We start from the raw sequence: 21,316 nt of genomic DNA, 5'->3' as shown, positions 1-21,316 counted from the left end.
GGTTTAGAGTCACTGCCTCTCTCTCCCATTTCCTCAGATGGGTCAGAGCAATGGGCGTTAAAACGGCCCCCCATCCCACACACACACACTCACACACACACACACCCCCTTCCCTCCCCCATCCTCCTCCCAGCCTTCTTGAATCTGCTAAACCAGCCGTCACAGCCCCGGCGACGGGAGCGCACCTCGTCTCCGCTACAACGATTTAATCTGCCGAGCACCTTTTCAATCAAAGAGTGTCAGGCAGGGCCGCTCTCGACACGACTCTAATACAATGCATGGACACACACGTACAGGAAGTGAGGGCGGGCGAGGGGGGCGCCGGCAAATACTTGCACGTGCACACACATGCGCCACATGCCCTGGCACAGATCGATACTCCCAATCATACAGGTGACAATGGGCGCGGGTTTATCGGCCCCTGATTCACACCCTGCTATCATCACCTTCACACAATCACACAATCAAGGGGTGGGGGGGTGAAGGGAGAGTGTGCATATGTGAAAGAGGAGGGAGGGAACAGAGCATGGGAGCTTGCAGGTACATGAAATGTGTGAATATGTGCGTGAAATGAATTGAAATGGGTGTGAAAGTGCATCTATTTGCGGGCGGATGTGTATACACCTCCCTTTGTGTGTGTGTGTGTGTGTGTATTAGAAAGTGGTTTCTTTCCATTGTGTGCGTATAGCATGTGCGGGCGACGTGTTTTATTCCTCCATTTTTCTGAGTGTGTGTGTGAGGTTGTGCACGTACAGTACATCTGTGTGTACGTGTGTGTGTGCGTGTGTGTGTGTGTGCCGGTTGTTATCAGAATGACACCATCCTGCTCTCTCTCCTGCAGCCCCAGAGGATCAGTGGAGCTGCACCAGTTTCAAATGAAAATAAATGAGAGGCAGTGACCGCTACTGCCTGGGTCCCACTTTAATGAGGAAAAGGAGCAGAGAGGGAGGCAGGAGAGGGAGGAGAAGGAGGAGAAGGAGGACAGAGGTGGAGGAGGGAGGGAGGGAGGGAGCATGGGCTGGGGAGGGGTGTGGAGCGAACGCAGGTGGGGGGAGAAATTGGAAAGTGAGGGAGAGATTGGTCGGAGTTGGCGACGACGAAGGGGCCGAGAGAGACGAATGGAGAAGGTTGGAGGGGGTGCGGGGGTGTGGGTGCGGGGGTGTGGGTGGGGGTGATGATGAATAGAGGGGCCTCTCTCTGTCACTGATGCGATGGCCAATTACAGTTGGAGCGCGCTCCAATGCACCGCAGGTGGAGCGGACAGTGTTTGGAGTGGCCAGAGAATATCCCTCCATCCTCCATTTGCATTGAGAGGAGAAATCGCTGCACGCTGCTCGACTTAGAGCAGCTTTGGGCGGTTTACTGTGTCATTCAATAGAACTGCATCTAATGTCCAACACCACTGCAGGTCTGGACTTCACTATACAGGTGTATTTTTTTTTTTTTTTTACACTCTAAAACCTCATATCACCAATTTATAGTGGGTTTTTTCACTCCGCAGATAAACCGGAGGATTATATGCTCCATTAAGGATTTTTATTCTTCTATTCTCAGGTTAATTAAACCCAATAGAGAGTAATGAAACGTCACTTTCTCAGCCTGTCCTCACCTCTTACACATATCATAACCAAATCAGCTAGAGGGCGGAGTGTGTGTGTGTGTGTGTGGGGGGGGGGGCGCGGCTCAGTAGTTGACTTGCTAACAGTACGGAGAGTGACAGGGAGAGCTGAATGTGCTTTTTACTAGCCGGGGGAGGGGCAGGGGGCATAAAGACATTTTGCTGACAAAGGTCAAGTGAACCTCAAAATCTTCTGCTGTGATGTCGTGGAACGTGATGGAGCCGGCGATGCGTCGCCAGCGCGGGAGCAGACGTCGAAACTCCCTTAAAAGACTCGATTCCTCTGAACACGCTGAACGTGTCACGGGGCCGTTCCGTCTATTACTTTATAAAAGCTGCTGTCAATAGAAAAACATGCGAAAACGCTCCCAATTTTCATATGTTTAGGCTTGTTTTACATTCTTTTGCGCATCACTGGCTCCAAATGGCGGCGAGAAGTAATTTGTTTGAAATTTAAATACGGCAGCGTTAAGTTGTGACAGCTTGATGCCTCTTTTTTTCTTTTAAGGTTGTGAGAGAGGATTAGTGGCAGCGACAGTTTACTGGGGACAAACAGCATAACTTTGTTTTTCTTTTTTGCATGGACCAGATTAATTAATGTCAGCTGATCTGAAATGCTTTTAGATTTAAAGATGAAAATTTTACCACATTGAGCTTCAGGTTAAAGCTGCAACTTTATTAAAGGGTTGTAAATCCTTGTGATCGGATCCTTATAAATCCCACTGGATGAACCCAAGAGGAGTCGGGAGATACGAGGTTTTCCCCCTCGACAGCAGCGATGTGTTTGTACTTGAGTGCGTCTGAGCGTTGTCCACTCCAGTCCTAGCAGAGACCATTAAAACTAGCAGACAGCAGCGTGGTAGAGCCGGGAGGCCTCTTCAGGGGCAAAGGACATCAAGTGTATTTGTGTGTGTGTGTGTGTGAATGAGAGAGAGAGAGAGAGAGAGAGAGAGAGAGAGAGAGAGAGAGAGAGGGACCCACAAAGTCATGTCGAGACCACCGGTGCAGATATTATTTGTGAGGATCAGTGAACAGGTCAGGAGGTGTTTGCTCGACAGCGTGGTACTTGATCAGAACGTTGTGTAACGTAGGACGTGTGTGTGTGTGTGTGTGTGTGTGTGTGTGTGTGTGTGTGTGTGTGTGTTAGGGTCAGATGGATATCATTGGAGTTTTTCTTTTTTTCTTTTTTAACCCTTTGAACCTTTTCTTCTTCACACTAATTGTCCATCTTGAATTAATGTCAGTAAACGGTGTACAGAAGCTGCTCCTCATAACTTCACTTCCTGCCTCACATAACAATATATGACACGCCTGACTAACAGTTATGACGACGACGGACCTTTAATACGAATAAAAAAATAAATAAATAAAAACATGCAGCTGATGCGTCCGTCCGACCACGGTGCCTTTGAGTTCGTGTGTTGTGTCAGATTGTGTGCAAAACAGGTCAGTGAGCATTTAGAGGCTGCAGCCCCACAGGTAGAGCTGGGATTCATGTTAACTGGAACACAGTGTCCTAACCAGAGTCCAGCATGGACCAATAACAACCTGAGAGAGAGAGAGAGCGAGAGTGATGGAGGAGAGAGGGGGGTGGCGAGACAGATGAAAGCATGAAAATGGAGGAGAGGAGAGAAGAGGGCTGGAGAAAATACAGGAATGAGATTTGAAGATTGAACAGTGAGTGGCGGTGAGAGTGATGGAGAGAGTGTTGGAAAGAGATGTGGGGGAGTATCCATCCACTTCATCTCTAGTTGTGTTTGGTTTTCAGTCTTGGGTTCTGCGTTTGACAGAATAAGAAAGTAGTAGAGAGACTAGACTGGATCGGGACACCTCTGCTGATTCATATGCAAACTCACACACACACACACACACACACACATATAAATATATATATTCGCACACATTCTGATCAAAATGTTTTTTCCCGTCTATCTGGTTTCAGGCTCCTCACATGTCCACTTAGGCTCAAACGCAGCTGCTTGCTTTTCTGAATTATTCATGAGCCCCTTATTAAATATTCACGTGTGAAAAGCCGGCGCCATTAGCTACCCACAATCCTCTCCTCTGGGTGAGATGCAAGCAGGAAGCACAGAGAGGCCTGGATGATAGTTTACAGTGTTGCCGCTGCTTTAGGATTCTTCTTCTTCTTCTTTTTTTTTTAATTTGCTCTGTACAACCAGCTATTTTTGATCCTGTCTCTTTGTCTCTTTCTTTTTCTTCACCCCACCCTGCCTCCTCCTCCTCTTCCTCCTCCTGCTCCTCCTCTGCCCTCCCTGCTCCTCCTTTCTAAGTGATCGATTTGTATTGTTCGGGCAGCTGAGGCCCCCCAGCCCGAGGTGAGAGAGATGACGGCGGAGAGAAAGATAGAAATAACTAGACAGAGGGAAGAGACGAGAAAGACAAAAGTGGGAGAGAGCAAGCGAGGGCAGAGGCAGACCTTGCCATGAGGGGGATCTGGGGGAACATGGGGCCCTAGGGTGAGGACATGGAGAGATGGGAGAGGGTGGGTAAAGCAGCAGAGCAACAGCAACAACCGGGAGAAAATAAATACAAACAACACGATGTATGAAACGTTCGCTGGATCTGACCACTTCACCGCACGCTCCACCGACTCGTATTCAACAACAATGCAGACTTTTGTCAGAGGTGCAGAAACAGCCGCGGCCCGATGGTGGTGGTGGAGGTTTGCGGTGACGGTGTATAATTTAAGAAATCTGTTCAGGAAAAGTTGGCAGTGGAGCAGGACTTGAAGGTTTGAGGAGACTGAGCAGATGTATCATTATGTTCCCAACACCTGCCAGACTTCAATTCTGAAAGAGAGGTTTTTATTCATTTAGTTATTTACTTATTGTGAATGTTTAACCAGAACCTGACTCCCATGCTTAATCATTGTAAACACTTTTGCATAGTTTAACTGTTGCCCATATGGCAGCTCCTTTTTTGATTTTATATATACAGTATATATATATATATATATATATATATATATATTTTTAAGAAACAGCCAAATTTAAGCTTGTTAATATTCTGAAGAACAAGAACAGAGATTCTTATCTGGAAGCTAGTGTTTCCTCTATTCTTATTATTTGATTAAAGCTCCATCCAGTCTAAAGGCAGATGTCTATGTGTTGATTGATTATAGATCAGGTCTAGGTTTCTATATTAATACTGTGAAAGTATCAAAGCCTCAGTCCACAGAGAAATGCACACAGCCTGTATTCAGAAACTGAGCCTTAAAAACAGCTGTCAGGACTTCCTGTGACTTTGTGATGTCACAACAAAGCAGTCACCAAGGCCTGCCCACCTGGACCCACCATCTAAACCTTGCAGGATTTGAACGTTTCACCTGAAATCTTCTATATTTTTATTGGATCACTTACAAAACCGTCAGCCAATCAGAAGAGAGGCTCAGAGGCTCCTCTCTTCTGATTGGCTCACCGACCTGTTGTTACTAGAGAGAAGCCTGAGAGAGGAGATGTAAAACTACACTGAGATGGTTTTTGGTTCTTAAAACCACAAGTATATATATATATATGGATCAACACTTCAAATAAAACACAGAAGAAGAAGTAAAGATGGAGCTTTAAATGAATTATCAGCCATCGATTGACCTTCAGCTTTGTTTTGTTTCAGCTTCTCAAATGTAAGGATTGAAACTTCTTATTCTAACCTGAGCGTGAATCCACCAACCGCTCTGTGAGGAACACTGCGTTTGCTCTTTTTCGAGAGATCAGCGCATGTTCGTGCTCCCGTCTTCATGAACGTGGCCATTCAGTGCGAGTCAAATGAGTATCCCAAGGTCCGGCGACAAAAACATGAGGCTTGATTGTGAACGTACTCAAGGCTCCACTGTCGTCATGTGGAGGGCATGAGGTCAGGACTTCAGGGTCACGCTGTGTCAGCGTGTCTCATACTGACAGAAAGAAGGAAGTAAAATTCATTATTTTCAGCCTTTCCATTATGAATGACAATATCCTTGATTCAGTTGTGTGGACGTTTTTATAAAATTTTATAAAACAGTGCATTCAGAAGATGCAGTAGTGATTCAAATGATGACTAATGCACGGAAGCTCACCTGCAGAAAAAGATCCAGTGCAGAAACCACCAGGGTTATTGAAACAGAGCTGCGCACATGCTGACGAACACATGCCACATATTAAATGCAATATTAAACAGCTGCACACACACACTCCCCCCCCCGTAAAGCTGTTGGTTTCACATGACTACATTGAACATTGAGTATGTTCATGTTTTGTTAATAGACGGGTTGCATTTTGTTTGTGGAGCAGGAGGGAGAGGATTTGTTTAGAATTCAAATCAAACGAGGAGATTTGATTGCATGATTGTTTACCAGACGTACATGAGAACATGCGTTCCCGTCTCCGCTCTTCGCTTCCAACCCGAACACGTTTTCGTCCGCCGCAGCGGCAGCAGCAGCTGACACACGCCTGCACGTCGTGAGACAGGTGTTCGTAAGCCTTTGGCAAACACACAGTAACATACACATCACCATCAGTCCCCTGTTATTCAGTGCTGATTATCATTTCAGTCTTTCATGTTGTAATAGTTGTGAGTGCTGTCGTTCTCAGTGGAGAATAAAGTGGGATTAGATTAGAGTTTTATTACAGCTGTTATTTTATATAAGTGTAAATTGAAATAAGCTGTTTGAATGTGTCTGTGACCAGTAACACCAGCTAACCCTCTTTCCTGTATCTTGTCCTCGTTGATGTCGGTTTGAAAGTTGTTGTAACTTAAGGGACCCCGTGTGCCACGCAGGTGCCACCCACCTTGGGTCGCCGTGGTTACTATAATAGCGCTCATGACTCGGTTAAGTTCAGGAAAAGATCGTGATGAAACGAGAACTTTCCTAAACGTCAGACGATCTTCGTTGTCACGGTAACGATATAAACGGCTGCTTTCACATGTGGATCGAACACCGCTCTCCTGTGTCATATTCATCCATCTGTCTCTCTTTATCCTGCGTCGCCGACACTTTTCCCCTTAGCTACGACCACTAGATGTCGCCTAGCAACAAAACGTAACTATAGGTCATGATGAGCTGCTGCACAGATGACAGTCTATAAATTCTGCTACTGAATGAAGCGTCTAGATTAACGTTTGGTGGCCTTCAGGTGAAACACAAAAGAACCTCTCTGGAGCCGGTGTGTGGTTTGTCCTTCCTGAGCCACCGTAGGAACATGGCGGTGCAACATGGCGGCGCAACATGGCGGCTCCATGGAGGAGGACCAGCTCCCTATGTAGATATGAAGAGCTCGTTCTAAGCTAACGAACGCACAGTGATTCTTACTTCAGGTGATTACACACTAATTAAAAACATCTCCCTAAATCCTGCACACGTGTGCTTAGACCTGAGCGTGAATCCGCTGCTTGCCGCCTGCTCTTTTTCCAGACATCGGCACATGTACGTGTCGCCCCCCTCATGAACGTGGCCATTCAATGCGAGTCAAATGAATCATCATTAGCGTATTCAAGGCTCCACTGTCGTCATGTGGAGGGCACAAGGTCAGTTAGGTTCCTAAAGCCCGTTGTTCAGGGTCACGCATGTAAAGCAGGATAATGCACGTGCAGTTTCTCACTATACTGATTATCACTTCAGTCTTTCATGTTGTAATAGCAGCGAGCGCTGTCGTTCCCAGCGTGACTCCCAGCACAGACTCTATTTTATATAAGTGTAAATTGAATGTCTTTGGGGTTTTGGGTTCTGCTGGTTGGACAAAATAAGCAATTTAACAATATCTCCACAGATAGCCCTCTGTGCTGTGTGCTGGGATATGGCTTGAGTTTTAGTACAAGACGGGTTTTCATGGCACAAATTGCAAATTGAATGTTATTTGCATGGACAATAAATCTGCAATAACCCGCCTGGAATAAGCACCTCGGAGCACATCATATACAATCTCTTTCACCTTCATCGTACTGGGGTGGAGGCAGAAACCTGCACGTGGATATAAAACCAAAAGTATATGTTTATGTCCAGATTCCATTGGATTAAATGTGAATTTGTTTAGGTTAAGAAAAACAAGGCGGCTTACACAGAAAATGTTGCAACCAAGCAGAGGAACAGTAGGTCTTTTACGGTTACCTCTTGTGATGCTGTTGTCAGTTCTTTAACGTGTTGGATTTGGGTTATGAAGTGTCATCTGCAACAACAGCCATGAGCATCAATTCAGGCCTGAAACATGAAAGCCCCGGGATGGGAACGCGGCCGATTAGTTGGTTATATAACGTCCTCTACAACCCCCTGTTCTGTGAAGGGTCAAGTGCGGTGAAACACGCAGCGTGGCCCCCCCCACCCCCCATCCACTCCTGGGACGCCGCGAGCCCTGAGGCGCTGATGTAGGATCGGCCTTTCCCATCCATACTCTGACCTCGGCCCTTGCAAGTAAACATGCAAGCTGACCCCGGAGCAGAGCCGCGGGCCAAGTCCCACCCACGCCATACACTTACCCTGCTGTATGTGTGCATACTGAGCACTTTTTTTTTTTCTTCTTTTTCTCCCATTGACCCAGATACTCATATTCTCCCCCCAGAGAGCCGCCTCTCTCAGTCTAAGAGAGGCTCATTATTTTGCTGGAGTGCCTCCCCTCTTTTCTCCTACAGAGGAGGGAGGAAATGGGGCAACCTGGTAGACGTTGCTGCACGGGGGTGCATTCAAGCCCGCTCCGGTTTCCGCAGGGAAGCATACTGGATCCACACAATTAACGCAGCGTAAAACGGGAGTCAGCAATTTTGCAGCAAATTACGGGCTGGTTCATTATTACAAGGCTTTCCCCATGCGTAATTGCACCTCTTAAAATTTGGCCAACTCATTTGATTGTAAATCTGGCCCTGTTGTTATTAAGTTGCCTCACTGAAGCATGTGCAGTTTCATGTGCACATGAATCATGATTGTGTATTGTAATTGTGTTTTGTTCAACAACAACAACAACAACAACAACAAAACCACACAGTGTAAAAACAGTGTAAGAGAGAAAGGTGTGGATGTTGTTTCAGGTGAAGGTGAGATGATGGAATATGATCCAGGGTTGCCAGTTTGAGGGTTCATGGGCAGGATTTACAAGTCAGATGATAATCACAGTCGCAATATTTCAGTAAACAGTAGAATAATATAATGTTCATGTTGCAAAGTTATCTTCCAGGGATGTGAGCTTGCACATATTTGAGTCGCCTGATGAAATTTCTCTGGACCAGGTTCAACTTTTTTGCCCTTCAGCCCTGCGGTTTGAACTCAGCCTCCTCGTCCACACAAATAAAAGAGGATTTTTATGCAGTTGTAATATTTGTCTAAATAAAATAGTAATGCAGAAGCAAAAAAATATATATATTTGTAAAGCAAATATCAAGATATATATTTCACATAAGGTCCAAATTCTCTTGTATATATATATATATATATATATATATGTATAACCAGAAATCCTAGTTGAGTTTTAAGAATGTATTTCTCACTGGTTTAAACACAAATAACATATAATAATAATAATCGTTACAGTTTCAGCAACTTTTAGGAACAAATGACTTGTTGTTAAAGGAAATATTAATGAAGGAGACACGAGCACCTTTTAAAGTGATTCTCATAAAGCACAAAACTGAAAGGAGGTGAAGGGAATGGAGACTTGATAAATATGGTGAAGATGCGGTGTGATGAAGGAGGATAGTTAACGGGTAAATCATCTTGACAGGTAGATGCCTTTATCCAGTGGTTACAGATGTTGATTATGAATATCTAGTGTTCGATGCTGGTGAAGAATCTGCACGTAAAGATTCCGCTTTACAGAAATAGGATCAGATCCGAGCTCGCGGTGATGCCTCGCGGTTAAAGACATGCGCCGCTTAGAAACACCTTCGACTGAGGAGACCTAATAGTTAAAGATCAGCTGCAGCGTTATGCGCCACGCCTCCCCGGCTCGGCACCTGGTTCTCCAACAGTCCGTCAGTTGCGCTGTTGCAGAGCGGATTTTCAGACAGGACCGGCGGAGGAAAAAACCGGGAGGAGAAGGAAGAGAGCGAGAGAGAGCGAGAGAGAGAGAGAGAGAAAAGCGAATGGGGGAGAGGAAGAGGAGAATGTGACAACTGCTGGATGCGGACAGAGTGTGTGCGGCTGGCTACACTGCCTTTGGGGAGGCCTCGGCTCTTGCACCTGTCCCTCTCCGTCTCCGCGGCCAGGCGCAGTTTTGGGCGAGAGCGACGCTTTATTTATCAGGCAGGCAGGGCGCACAGCGGCGGAGGCGCTCACACACACACACACACACACACACACACACACACACACACACACACACACACACACTCACTCACTCACATACACACACTCACACACGCGATACTGTACGCGCATACACATACACAGGGCAGGCAGGCAACATGACTTCATCCTACAATCTGGATTTTCTGCCCGATATGATGGTGGAGAGCCGCCTGCTTGTTCCCGGAGACAGAATGTGAGTTGCCCGCCTCCTCTCTCCTCTTTTTCTCCGCTTGTGATTTCTGCTTTTTCGTGTTGAAATTTGTGACTGTCCTGAAAAGCAGCTGTCCGGTGTGGAAATGTTGCTCTGCTGCTGGATGTGTGTGACTGGAATCGGGGTCAGACTGAACGCTACAGCCGCTGTGACTGTATCTGTGTGTTATTGTGTTAGTTAGAGATTGTTGTAATAATATCCGTCGATAAATTGTACATTAGGAGGTGGAGGTGGTGGGGGGGGGGGTTGGTGTGTGTGTGGGGGGGGGGGGTCTCAGGAGCGCCCGGGGCTGTTATCAGCTATAGACAGGATGGTGATGAATGAACGCCATTATGGGGGGGAATTAATGCCACCGCCGTGAATAAACCTTGTCTTTATGAAGCTGTATTATCTGCTCGCACGTCGTCAGATTGTTGTAACCCGTCAAGTCGACTCTTTAGCGCGTTTCTAGAGCGTCGGCTTCCCGCCTCGCTCCGTGGATCAGACACGGAGGGGAAGTTGCTGTGATTTGCGGCAGCCGCCCATTAGAAATGTCTCTGGGTCTTTTTTTTTTTTTTTTCCTTCCCCCTCCCCGGGGCTCGGGAAGCGGTGGGTTCGGGACCGTGCAGCCGGCTGAGGGAGCGCACCACGCGGAGACAACACATCCCTCTGTTCTCCGTAGCACCGGAGGATCACATGAGGGTGATTTAACTCCACCACAGGCGGGTTTGGGCTTTTTTTTTTTTTTTTTTTGTCTGCGCCCTCATCGCATGTTATTCTCTCACACTTTGGACACTTGGATGAAGCATCGGGAATAAAAAAAGCAGAACAAATACACAGTGTATAGGAAAGAGAGAGAGAGAGAGAGACAGAGAGAGGAAGAAGCAACACATGGGGCTTTTAGAGAAACATACAGGAATGCATGGATGACTGCTATCCCGTGCGTTTCAATTGGATTTGCTGTAATTCGGTTAAACTCCGGAATTTCTAGAGCAGGGACAAAGGGAGGTTTTCATCCCGACATCATGGTCATGCGTTTTTGTTTTTTTCTTCCTCCACAGTGCATGTCCCACTTATGTCTCCTCAGCTCACAGCGCCCAGTTGTTGATGGATCATGTTCTCTCTCTCTTTCCCAGTAGAGGAAACGTATAGAGTGCTGTAGTTCTCCTCCTCTCGTCTTCATGAGGAGGGAGGTCTCTCTCTCTCTCTCTCTCTCTCTCTGTGGTTTTTTTTCTTTCTTGCAGAGTGCTTGGTACAGTCTATGTTCAGGATGCTGCACTTAACTTCTGGTGACTCATGGTGTAAAACAACAGAGCACACGTAATGAAGTGTGAATGTATGTGTGTGTGTGTGTGTGTGTGTGTGTGTGGGAGGTGTTACAAAAACCAGATTTGGCAGACTCATCATGCAGGACATTTTAAGGATAATCGGTACAAATACCACTAAACTTATGAAATCATGCAGCAGCCGGAACAGAAACATCCGCCCATAAAATACTGCAGTTTCATCGGGACCTCGCTACTCATGAAATACTATAGGAATACTGAGGCTAGGCTAAATATATATGTATATATATATATATATAAATATAAAGTTGTATATCACACCTGTGCATGACTAAAGAAACCTTTTAGTGACTAACATAATATTATTAAAATACTGTCAAACATATCTTAACTACAATAAAGAAAAAACATATTTACATACACTTTTTAAAAATTGAATGTATAAATATAATAAAAAGAGCTAAATGATCATTAGCTAGCTCAACATTAAGGAACTGTAAACCAAGCTCTTATGGTTAATCTGGCTAATTCACTATAAGAATATATTAATGTCACGTTAGTGTAAAGTAACTGTTTACTACTGAGTATTATGTATGATTCCCTGAAATCATGTATTACCACACGCACATTATAATGATTATTAAAGGGATGTGCAGTGCTACAGGAGCGCTATCAACTCAGTGTTAAGCAGCACAGTGATGCGTTGTGTAATTGGTCCCTGACCCTGATCGATGTGATGGGAGAGATTCAAAGACACAGCGACATAGTTTTATCCATTAGCGCCCAAAGATGATAAAATCGATACAGTTTTAAAAGGGAAAATTGCTTTGGTTGAACTTAATAAAGTTGTGGGAAGAGGTCACATGTGGATATTGACACAAGTCATGTGATATTATAGACGTATACAACAGGAAAAACAAAACACCAACAAGTGTTTCATGTTCTGAACCTGCATTAATCCCTGATTTACTCATATTCCTGTTTCCACCGCGTTAATACGAGGGGGCGTGCCCTTTCCCCTGGGGAGCCTCCCTCCATTGACTCTCTGTGTAGTTTGTTACCCAGATGCTCCAGCGATGAGACGGCTTTCTCATTAATCAGTGTCATCGGCTCTGACGGCGCGGACCCCGTCGTACAACCGGCGGGGGTGGACGAGGAAGCCATCACACTTCCAGCCGCTCCCTTCCTTTTCTCCTTCTCTTTCCCCATCTCCCCCTGATGTGTCTTGCATCACCAGTTGTGGGTATATCCGCCCCGCACTGAGGGCTATATGAATAATGTGTCGCCGGCCATCAGACAGGCCTGTCTGCTGCCCTCTTACCCGGGCGCTGAGGAGGCGGACAGGTTGAACCAGGTAGCGTTTAAGGAGATGACACTTCGTATTTACGCGAACACGCCTCTTGAGCCCCGGCTGTTTAGCTCCGCAGCGGCGCTCTTGGTGATCCTCTGCTTTTGTCATTTGTGTCATCACGTTTAACGACACTCTTTCCCGGTGTAATTTGCATGCTGGCCCCTCTCACTCCCCTCTACGCCGTGTATTTCTGAAATTATCTTTTTCGTCTTGATCCTTGCATGTATCAAGACGCACACAAAATGACTTAGGTCTGAAATTGGCTGCGTTCCCTTTTCCTGGCCTTGGTAGCGACTTCCCCGTTTGACGCTGACAGCCCCTGACAACATCAGACTTGACAAATATTAGCTGAAATCATACGAGGACTAAGTGGAACTAACAGCCTAATCTCTCTCCATCCAGTCCCATCAAGCCAGGAAACATGAAAAGAGGGTAAAGTGAGAGAATCAGGGAAAACGGTGCAAGACCTCTGGCCTTTACTTTCCACTCTAACTCCAGCTCTGAAGCCTAGACCAGGCTCTGTCTCTGGGAAATATGTGACCCCCTTCACCTCCTTCGACTGTGTGTGTGTGTGTGTGTGTGTGTGTGTGTGTGTGTGTGTTGAATCCCACCCACCCCCCGTCTGGTACGAAACTAGAAAGGTTCCTCAGGGTCTATCACACGTCTAGGCTGCAGGAGAGACCGGCTTTTAGCAACGATTTCCCACACAGCGGCGCAGAGTAAACAAGAACACAAGGTTGCCGACTTTTAACAAGTACAGCGTGTGCAGAGGAAAAAAAGACAGTCTCACAATGATGCTCCAAAATGCCACACTCCCGCTCGGTGTGTACACAGAACCCGCCAACCTACACAGACAACAACGCTGCTTCGTCTTTCAGAGGAAGGGGGGAAATGTATATATCACTGTGTCTCTTCATGACCACCCCACCCACATGTCCCTTCACTTCCCCTTCCTGACCCCGTGGCCCCTCCTCCTCCTCCTCCTCCTCCCCCTGAGCCTGAAAGGACACAAATCACGGACCCAACAGCTGAAAGGCTCCTGTGACGGACAATGTGGGCTTCTCATGAGAAATGTATACGAGTGTCTGTGTGTTTTAAATGAGTGGGTGGGATGGTCGGGTCGCATGGTTTTACGGGGAGAGGCAGGAGGCGGCCCGTCCGCCGCGGAAAGCTGTTCCCACTCGCTCGCAGTAATCCTGCATGTTACGCTCATCAAAGCTTTTTCAAACACCATTTGATCAAAACCCAGTGAAAACATCAATAAAAACCATAATGATAATTCATAATTGGACACATCACCTGTGTAAATTAGCAGACATTGATCCAAATAGAGAAAGTTGCAATGTGGTGATCACAAGAATTGCAAAATCAGCCGAATTTCAGCAAAAACAAACTGTCAAATTATTAAGAATATTTGCAGATTTTCATTCATTCAACACTATATCACTGAAATAATGTTATTCATAATGGACCCTGGTCAAGCAAACTAAGCTTTCCACCTCATTAACGGGTGAAGGACTTTATCTCCCATCATTTATGTCTAGTCCAAGGCTGCAGATTTGCCTCTTAGTCTTTCAGGTTTTAAAAAATGACATGAATATCTTGTGACATAACACACACACACACACACACACACACACAGGGAAAAAAAAGAAGCTATAATTCTGACATTTCTGGCTCCAGTCACCGTTAACAGTTCTTCCAAGATCCTTGTGGGTCTGATACGGATCAATTTAGGTTAAGAGCTTCACACAGACAGTCAATTCAGTATTGATCAATTGCTGATGAGGCATGTAATCAAACAAAAACTGCACCTTAACCACTGTACAGAAGGTGCAGATGATCGGACTCAATCCTAGAAGCGAAAGAAGACGAAGGGTTCGAGAAATCGGGAGGGAAATTGACACGGGCAGAGCGGGAGAGGAAGACGTGCAGGGGTAAAGGTTTGAAAGAGGAAGGAGAGGAGTGATGGTTTGACAGCTTACGACTCCGCGGACAGACAGCTGGTCGGATTTGAATTGTGTCTTATCTGATGCGGAGATTAAGAGAAAATGAGAGGAGGAGAGAAAAAAAAAAGGAGAATCAGTAGTGGTGGTGGTGTTATCTTCCTCCCAAGCAACAGAGAGAGAGGCCTTTTCATTCTCCTCTTGTGTGGATGACACACACACACACACACACACACACACACAAATAGAGGAAAGAGGAGAAATGTATCAGCAACAGTAGAGGAAGCCTTTCTGTCATTTCTGTTATGACTGTTTTTGTTCATAATATCGTTATTTAGGCGGGAAACACGTACAGTATGGGTGATATATGAAGTGATGGAGTCGTCTTAACGCATCACCGGCTGCAACGTTGTTTTATGTCGTTTTCTCCCAACGTGTGTGTGTGTGTGTGTGGTGTGTGTGTGTGTGTGTGTGTTGTGTGTGTGTGTGTGTGTTGTCATAATGATGAATGTCTTTGCTCTGCCGGGGCTCAGGAGCAGTTGTCTGTGGCTGACACCGCTGTGTGTAGGTGGTGATGTATCACGACCGTGTGTCTGAGGTGCATGTGTGTGTGTGTGTGTGTGTGTACGTACGGCAGGGGTGTGGCCTCGCACGAGCAGATACATGACGGGGTCAACAAGCATCTTTATATGTCATATGTTTTCATTCGTGTGCGCCCTCTATGTTAACTGGCTCCACAGCTGGAGAGTTTTTCACATTAAAATTCTCCACCACATTGACTTTATTAAAAAAAAAAAAATCCTGAAACCTGACAGGAAATTTGCACTTTTGATCAATAACAATCCATCAAAACAGAGCTGATGTTTGGAAATTAGAGTTAATAGTAGAAAAAGCTATGATATTAGCTAATTAAGTTTTATAGGCTGCAAAAACTGCTGTGATTTGAAATGATTGCACATGATTGCATAAATAGTAGCCGTTCTTAAATGTGTTTTGTTTTGCATTAGCAGCTTAGCTAGCTTGCTACTACAGTAAAATGCAATGATACAATTTATTTCAGTAAATAAACAACCATTAATTTGTTAGCATGTTAGCATAAACTCATGGGATGACTTGTTAACCTTGCTAACCAGACAATTGCTTTTTTTTTTTTTCCTTGGTTGAAATGACCAGGTGAACTTTTACTTTCCCAGTAGTAGAAACCAATTTAGCTAAAACATGTAGCACAAGCTTAAACCATTGAGTTTGTCACATTTAAATTCCCCACCACACTGACTTTATTCAAAAAAATCACCGGCCTCTGTGCCAAAGCAGAGCTGATATTTAGAGTTAATAGTTTGAAAAGCTGATATTAGCTGCAAAACCCCTGCTATTTGAAATGAGTCATAGTAGACCATTGAGTTAAAAGTATAACTGTTCTTTAATGTGTGTTGTTTTGCATTAGCAGCCTAGCTAGCTTGCTAATACAGAAAAATTCAATAATACAATATATTTCAACCAAGTAGAACAACCATTAACTTGTTAGTACGTTAGCATAAATCATGTTGAATGCTAACCAAACAACTGCCATGTTATTTCTTGGTTGAAATGACAAGCTGAACAAAATAAAAGCTCATTCAATCCGTCCTTTCAAAATAAATCTTCAGCTTTTACCATTGAGCAGGAGGATACAGATTTATCTTAGAATATGGTCAGGACTTTAGCTAATAATGGCAGCCACACACAAAAGGAATTGTGACTTGCCGCTCTCTAATGTTGCCGTACCCTCGGGTCATGTGACACGTCTCAGCTGACGCCCGTAGCTCACACTGTACGTGCAGCTAGACAGGGTACAGCACCCAGGGATGTGTCATTCTGGGGACAAAAACTGCTGCTACGGAAGCAGTCAGTCGCTGCCGGTGTGTTCGCTGCACTTAGCGTGTGCCTGATCATGCATCTTGCATAATCTGCATATGTTTGTTAGAGCACCAGCTGATGATCTGCTCGTGATCGTCTCATCTCACCACTCCTCTCTCTCTCTCTCTCTCTCTCTCTCTCTCTCTCTCTCTCTGTCAGCCATGTTGCATTCAAGGCCTGTTTTTTTTTTTGTTCGAGATTCCTCTCTCTGCTCTTCTGTTTGATTCGTTTCATCTTCATACAATTTTTGCTGATGACTTGATTTGACTCTTGTTTCCACAGTACGTTATTATGTTAGTCTCCAGCTCATTGGTTTGTTTATCCGAGTCAAGTAGACGTTCACACAGCACACACACTTTACCTTATGAATTGAGCTGTGCAAAGACAGTGTTTTTTTTTTTTCTTTTTGTGCGATTGTGTGTGTGAGTAAGACAGTGTGTGTGTTTGTGTGAGTGTGTGTGTGAGTCTTCTGTTTTCTGAGAGGATTATTTCATCACTGGGCCTTGAAACGAATGAAGCATGCACATGCTTTCAATGCTGCATACACACATTGCCACCCACATATATACGCAGAATACACACCACGTGACACACACACTCACACACACAGGCAAACACACAGTTTCTCCACGTTGTTCACATCATGTCCCTGGGCTGTAGTGACGGGCAGAAAAATAACTGAATCCTGAGAGACTAAGAGAACACAATGATGATCTCTTCCTCTCTCAGTTTATGTATACTATATCTCTCCTCTGCACCACCCTTCTCTCTCTCGCTCTGTCTGTCTTCTTCTCTCCTTCCTTTCTTCCTCTCATCCTCAATAGTCAGCCATTGGATTTCTACTGTGCATTACTCTGCCTTGCCAGAGGGAGAGCTTACCTCATGCATGTCTCAGTAGATTTTTTCTACCCCTTCTTTCCCCCTCTCTCCCCTTCCCTCACTTTATCCCTCTTTGGCCTGTATCTTCCTCTCCTTTTTTTATTTTTTTTTCCTCTCTCTGCACTCCAACTCTCTCCCCCCTTTCTCCATTCAAGCATGCTAAATGCTTTACCTCTGTCAACTCTTGAGTCTGAGAGGAGCTCATTATTGTGGAGAAGGAGAGAAATTTGGGATCAGGTGCAACATTCGTGGACTGAGGCTCTTGTTCAGCTCAAAGAGCCATCAGAATTACAGAGAGAGAGATAGACTTACCTGCTTTAGTCAGTGACGTTATTCACCGATCATTAGGGTAAAGGCTTTTACCTTAATTTTTAAATTAATACGCCCCAGAAACAGTATCTATTGCCATAAATGAGGTTTGATTTTTAAACTGCCTTCGAGGTGCATCATTTTGCCGTCCAAGCGGTTATATGGTGGGAGTGTTTGACCATCTTTATAGTTAATATTGCGTGCATCGGCAGTGAAGGGAAACCAGTCGAACGCAATGATTTGGATGGTTAAAGGTAACATTAAGCGGTCATTTCGCTTCAGGTGAAGTACGTATCAGACGGTCGGTGTCTTAAACCTCCCACGACACTTTCTCAACAGTTTTCATAACTTTCCATCAATCCAACACTCATATCATGCGGCAGGTTCGCAGGGAGTTGTTTAAAGAGAGAATGTATGAAAGTGTGAACCTTTATCTCTTTTTGTACAATTCATTGTGTCAAGACAAAAATAAGAAAGAAACCGAGCCAAGGCCGGGTTAAATCGGCCGGATCTTTTCTTCGAAAGTGGCCGTAAAGAGCAGGTTTAAATGCCTTAAGACGTTTGTTTCAAGCAAACAAAACCCTCCTTCCTTCCTTCACACATTTTACACCTGTTCAGAGATAAACAGCCACTGTAGTGAGAGACAAGCAGATAAGTTGTGTCACTACAGACTTCAGTATTTACTTATGACATTTGCACGGTGGCAGTTAATGAGGCGTCATAGTCGTCAGAGCACGAGCACGGGGGGAGGGGGGAGAGAGAAATCCTAGTAAACACCGACATCTCAATTCCTGGTATTCAACCCAATGTAATCACCTCTGGCCTTCAAACTTGTCTCTTATGCAGCGTGCACACGCACACTGAACTTCTGCGTGCGGTTGTTGGGGCTGGTTAGCTTGCATGAGTGTAACCCGTGGACCACGTGAGAGCTGGCCCAGTGACATTAGCCTGCGCAGGCACTTCAAGGCTCCGATCACATGGCAGTCAAAGGGCAGAGAAAGGGCAGCACCACCTGCTATCAGCGTGCAGAGCAGCTCCGGCTCTACACATCACACTTTCTTTTTTTCATTCCAGCCACTGCAGCAGCTGTTTTTGCTTTTTAGAGGGATAATCCTCCGTGTCTTTATTGTTTGATTTTGTTTCTAATTGGTAATTTTTCTGCGGCATCTTTCACTTGTCAAACAAACAGCGTGACCAGTTCTGTGAAGTCGTGGTTTTTTTTTTCTTGCTTTCTTTCTTGGATTTATGGTTGATTAAGTTCAACTAGGTGGCACTCATTTCTATGTCTGCTCATGCATATGCTAACGATCCAGTTCTGCTTCTGTTTATTCAAAACAAATCGCAATTGTGAATCATATCACTTCCTGCTCACGACAGGATGTTTTGCCGGGGAGAGACGCACGCAGACCCTGGAAATTTAGAGCAGCAAATGTAATCATTTTTGATGACTGGCTGGGTGGCAGGTGGAATTGTTGTTGTGTGTGGTATGAAACGAGGTGGCGGCAAAGCTGTAATTTATAGTGAAAGATGATGCATTACTTCTCTTAACTTATCTTTAAATGCTGGCAGAGGGAGTGGGGGGGAGGGGGGGGTCATTTCAATCAGCTGTAGTGTTTGAAATGAAAACCTGCCACTTCCTGGACCTCCATGGCACTTGGGTTTATTTATGATAGTGTATGGCAGAGAAAGGGATTTTTTATGAGGTCAATCTGTCTATTAATGTGCCATGTCTCCCTTGTTTAACCTTTAAGACGTGAGTATAAGCGTGTACCACGAGTGGACGGACTATAATTATCGCTGATGGCAGCGGCCAGTAAACAATGCCTCTCTTTGTTAGTCAAATTTCTAACTCTCAGCCTCGGCTCTGTGTAAAAAGAGCTGCTCACCCACTCGAGAAAATGCTATTTGATTCCGATTCAGTGGTGTTTTCTTGTCCAAAGGTTCTAGATTCTGCGTCAGCAGCTTTTCAATTGTGTCAGAAGGAAATTCTGGTGCAGATATCAATTACTTCTTTTTCTCAGTGATGAAAAATTCCAGTTAAAGACAAAAAAAAATCTGATTATGATTGTCCATTAGCCTCCAAAAACCCTCTGCCCTGACCTTATAATGGAATCTAAGTAGGAATCAAACCTCCAGCCATGCATGAGGGATTAATCTGAGTTTTCCGCCCGAACCTTAAGGTGCCGCCCAGCCTCACCGACAAGAGCGTAGACTGCACTTCCTACCCATAAATCTCTCCGTCTAGTCGCTTCTTCTCAGTCTGACTCTCTTCATTTCCATCTCCCCCATCTGTTTTATATGGGCGCTGCAAAACATACACGTGAGCACTCATACACACACACACACACACACACACACACACACACATATCCATACACAGTTGCAGAGCTGTCAGGTCTAACCTTGACTCGCGCAGAGAATGAATTGTAATGCGAAGGGGAGGGCGGGGGGCACAAACAGGATGTCAGAGAGCTGCAGCTCGTCTCTGCCCGACCTGCCTCTTTCTTCCCTGTGGAGTCCAACTCTCAGCAATCTCTCTGTTAAAGGTTTTTTTTTTTTTTCCGCCTCTGATTAGACAACAATAGTTACCTTTCCATTTACTCTGTCCTCGCCAAACACATCCCAGGAGTTTCAGAGCAAAAAGAGATTAGCACATTGGTCAAATACTGTTGCCATAGGTATGAAATTCATTCACATATCCTCGTTAGCTCTGGTGTTGCATGCTAACAGAGACAGTAGGTCATTTGAATAGCAGCAGATGTGAAGCTTCACCAGCTGCTGAGCCGAATCAAATGTAATCTTAAATGATACGCAAACAAAGGCTGTGAGTTTGATGTGGGAAATTCAGTCGATGAAAATGTTCGTCACGAAAAAGTTGGTTTAAAATTCCAGCTGCTACTTGATCTGTTGAAGTGGTGGGTGATGGGAGATTGTTTGTTGTCAAGTACGGTATGTCAATCAATTCAGAAGAAGTTTAACCCCCCCATCCTTGGGCAGTGTTGCTCCATGCTACATGGTGAAATGTTAGCATTTAGCCTGCAATCCTTGGGCTGAGTGTCGGCGCTCTCGTTGTGTTCTGGCGTGGAGGCCCGAACATAAAACCGGCTCTGGCCCATAAACGGGATTCCAGATTTGGAGAAGTTTCGCAGGTGTCGACGTGGGAGTCAGATCCGGTTAGCCGCACTCTGCCCAGCAGTGGGCCAGTGTCATCCATTCGAAATCGGGCTGAATAAAACGCACAAAATCTGGCTCGTCATTCACCACAGGTGTAGCAGACCAGGTGTGCCTGCTTTGGGGCGGGACGAGCTGTTTTGGCTCCCTGTGGTGTTTAAGTGTTAGCATGCATGACTCGGGAGACGATAGACTCTCCCTGAACACGAAAGAAAAGCTGTTTATTCTTCAGACGCTGCTCTGATTGGTTTTCCTTTACTGTATTGTGACTTTATGTACAGGTGAAGACAATTGAGCTAAATCAGGAACAACAACTGTGCCCCTCTCACCGGGTTTCCTGGGCAAACATAATCAGATCGGGATCTTTGGGGCAAAGCGTTTGTCGATTTGGGGTCCGTGAC

General features: G+C 45.2%; 1 protein-coding gene across 33 annotated transcripts in view; it reads left to right on the top strand.

Moving 5' to 3' along the window:
* The window catches only part of celf2 (cugbp, Elav-like family member 2), a 197,371-nt gene that overhangs the window by 57,385 nt on the left and 118,670 nt on the right, over window positions 1-21,316 (top strand). For 3 of the 33 annotated variants that reach the window (XM_056367335.1, XM_056367333.1, XM_056367343.1), the window contains exon 1: window positions 9,574-10,080. The exons of 26 other annotated variants lie outside the window; for them this stretch is intronic. In XM_056367335.1, the coding sequence (XP_056223310.1) occupies window positions 10,004-10,080 (77 nt within the window). In that variant the 5' untranslated portion in view covers window positions 9,574-10,003. Of the gene's footprint in view, window positions 1-9,570; window positions 10,081-21,316 lie in introns of those variants that run through there. 4 more of the 33 variants (XM_056367339.1, XM_056367337.1, XM_056367325.1 and 1 more) reach the window with 3 other exon arrangements.

The sequence above is a fragment of the Seriola aureovittata genome, chromosome 22 (genome assembly GCF_021018895.1).
Source record: "Seriola aureovittata isolate HTS-2021-v1 ecotype China chromosome 22, ASM2101889v1, whole genome shotgun sequence".
NCBI lineage: Eukaryota > Metazoa > Chordata > Actinopteri > Carangiformes > Carangidae > Seriola > Seriola aureovittata.
The sequence above is the reverse complement of the archived record's forward strand: the minus strand, read 5'-3'. Positions and strand labels throughout refer to the sequence as shown.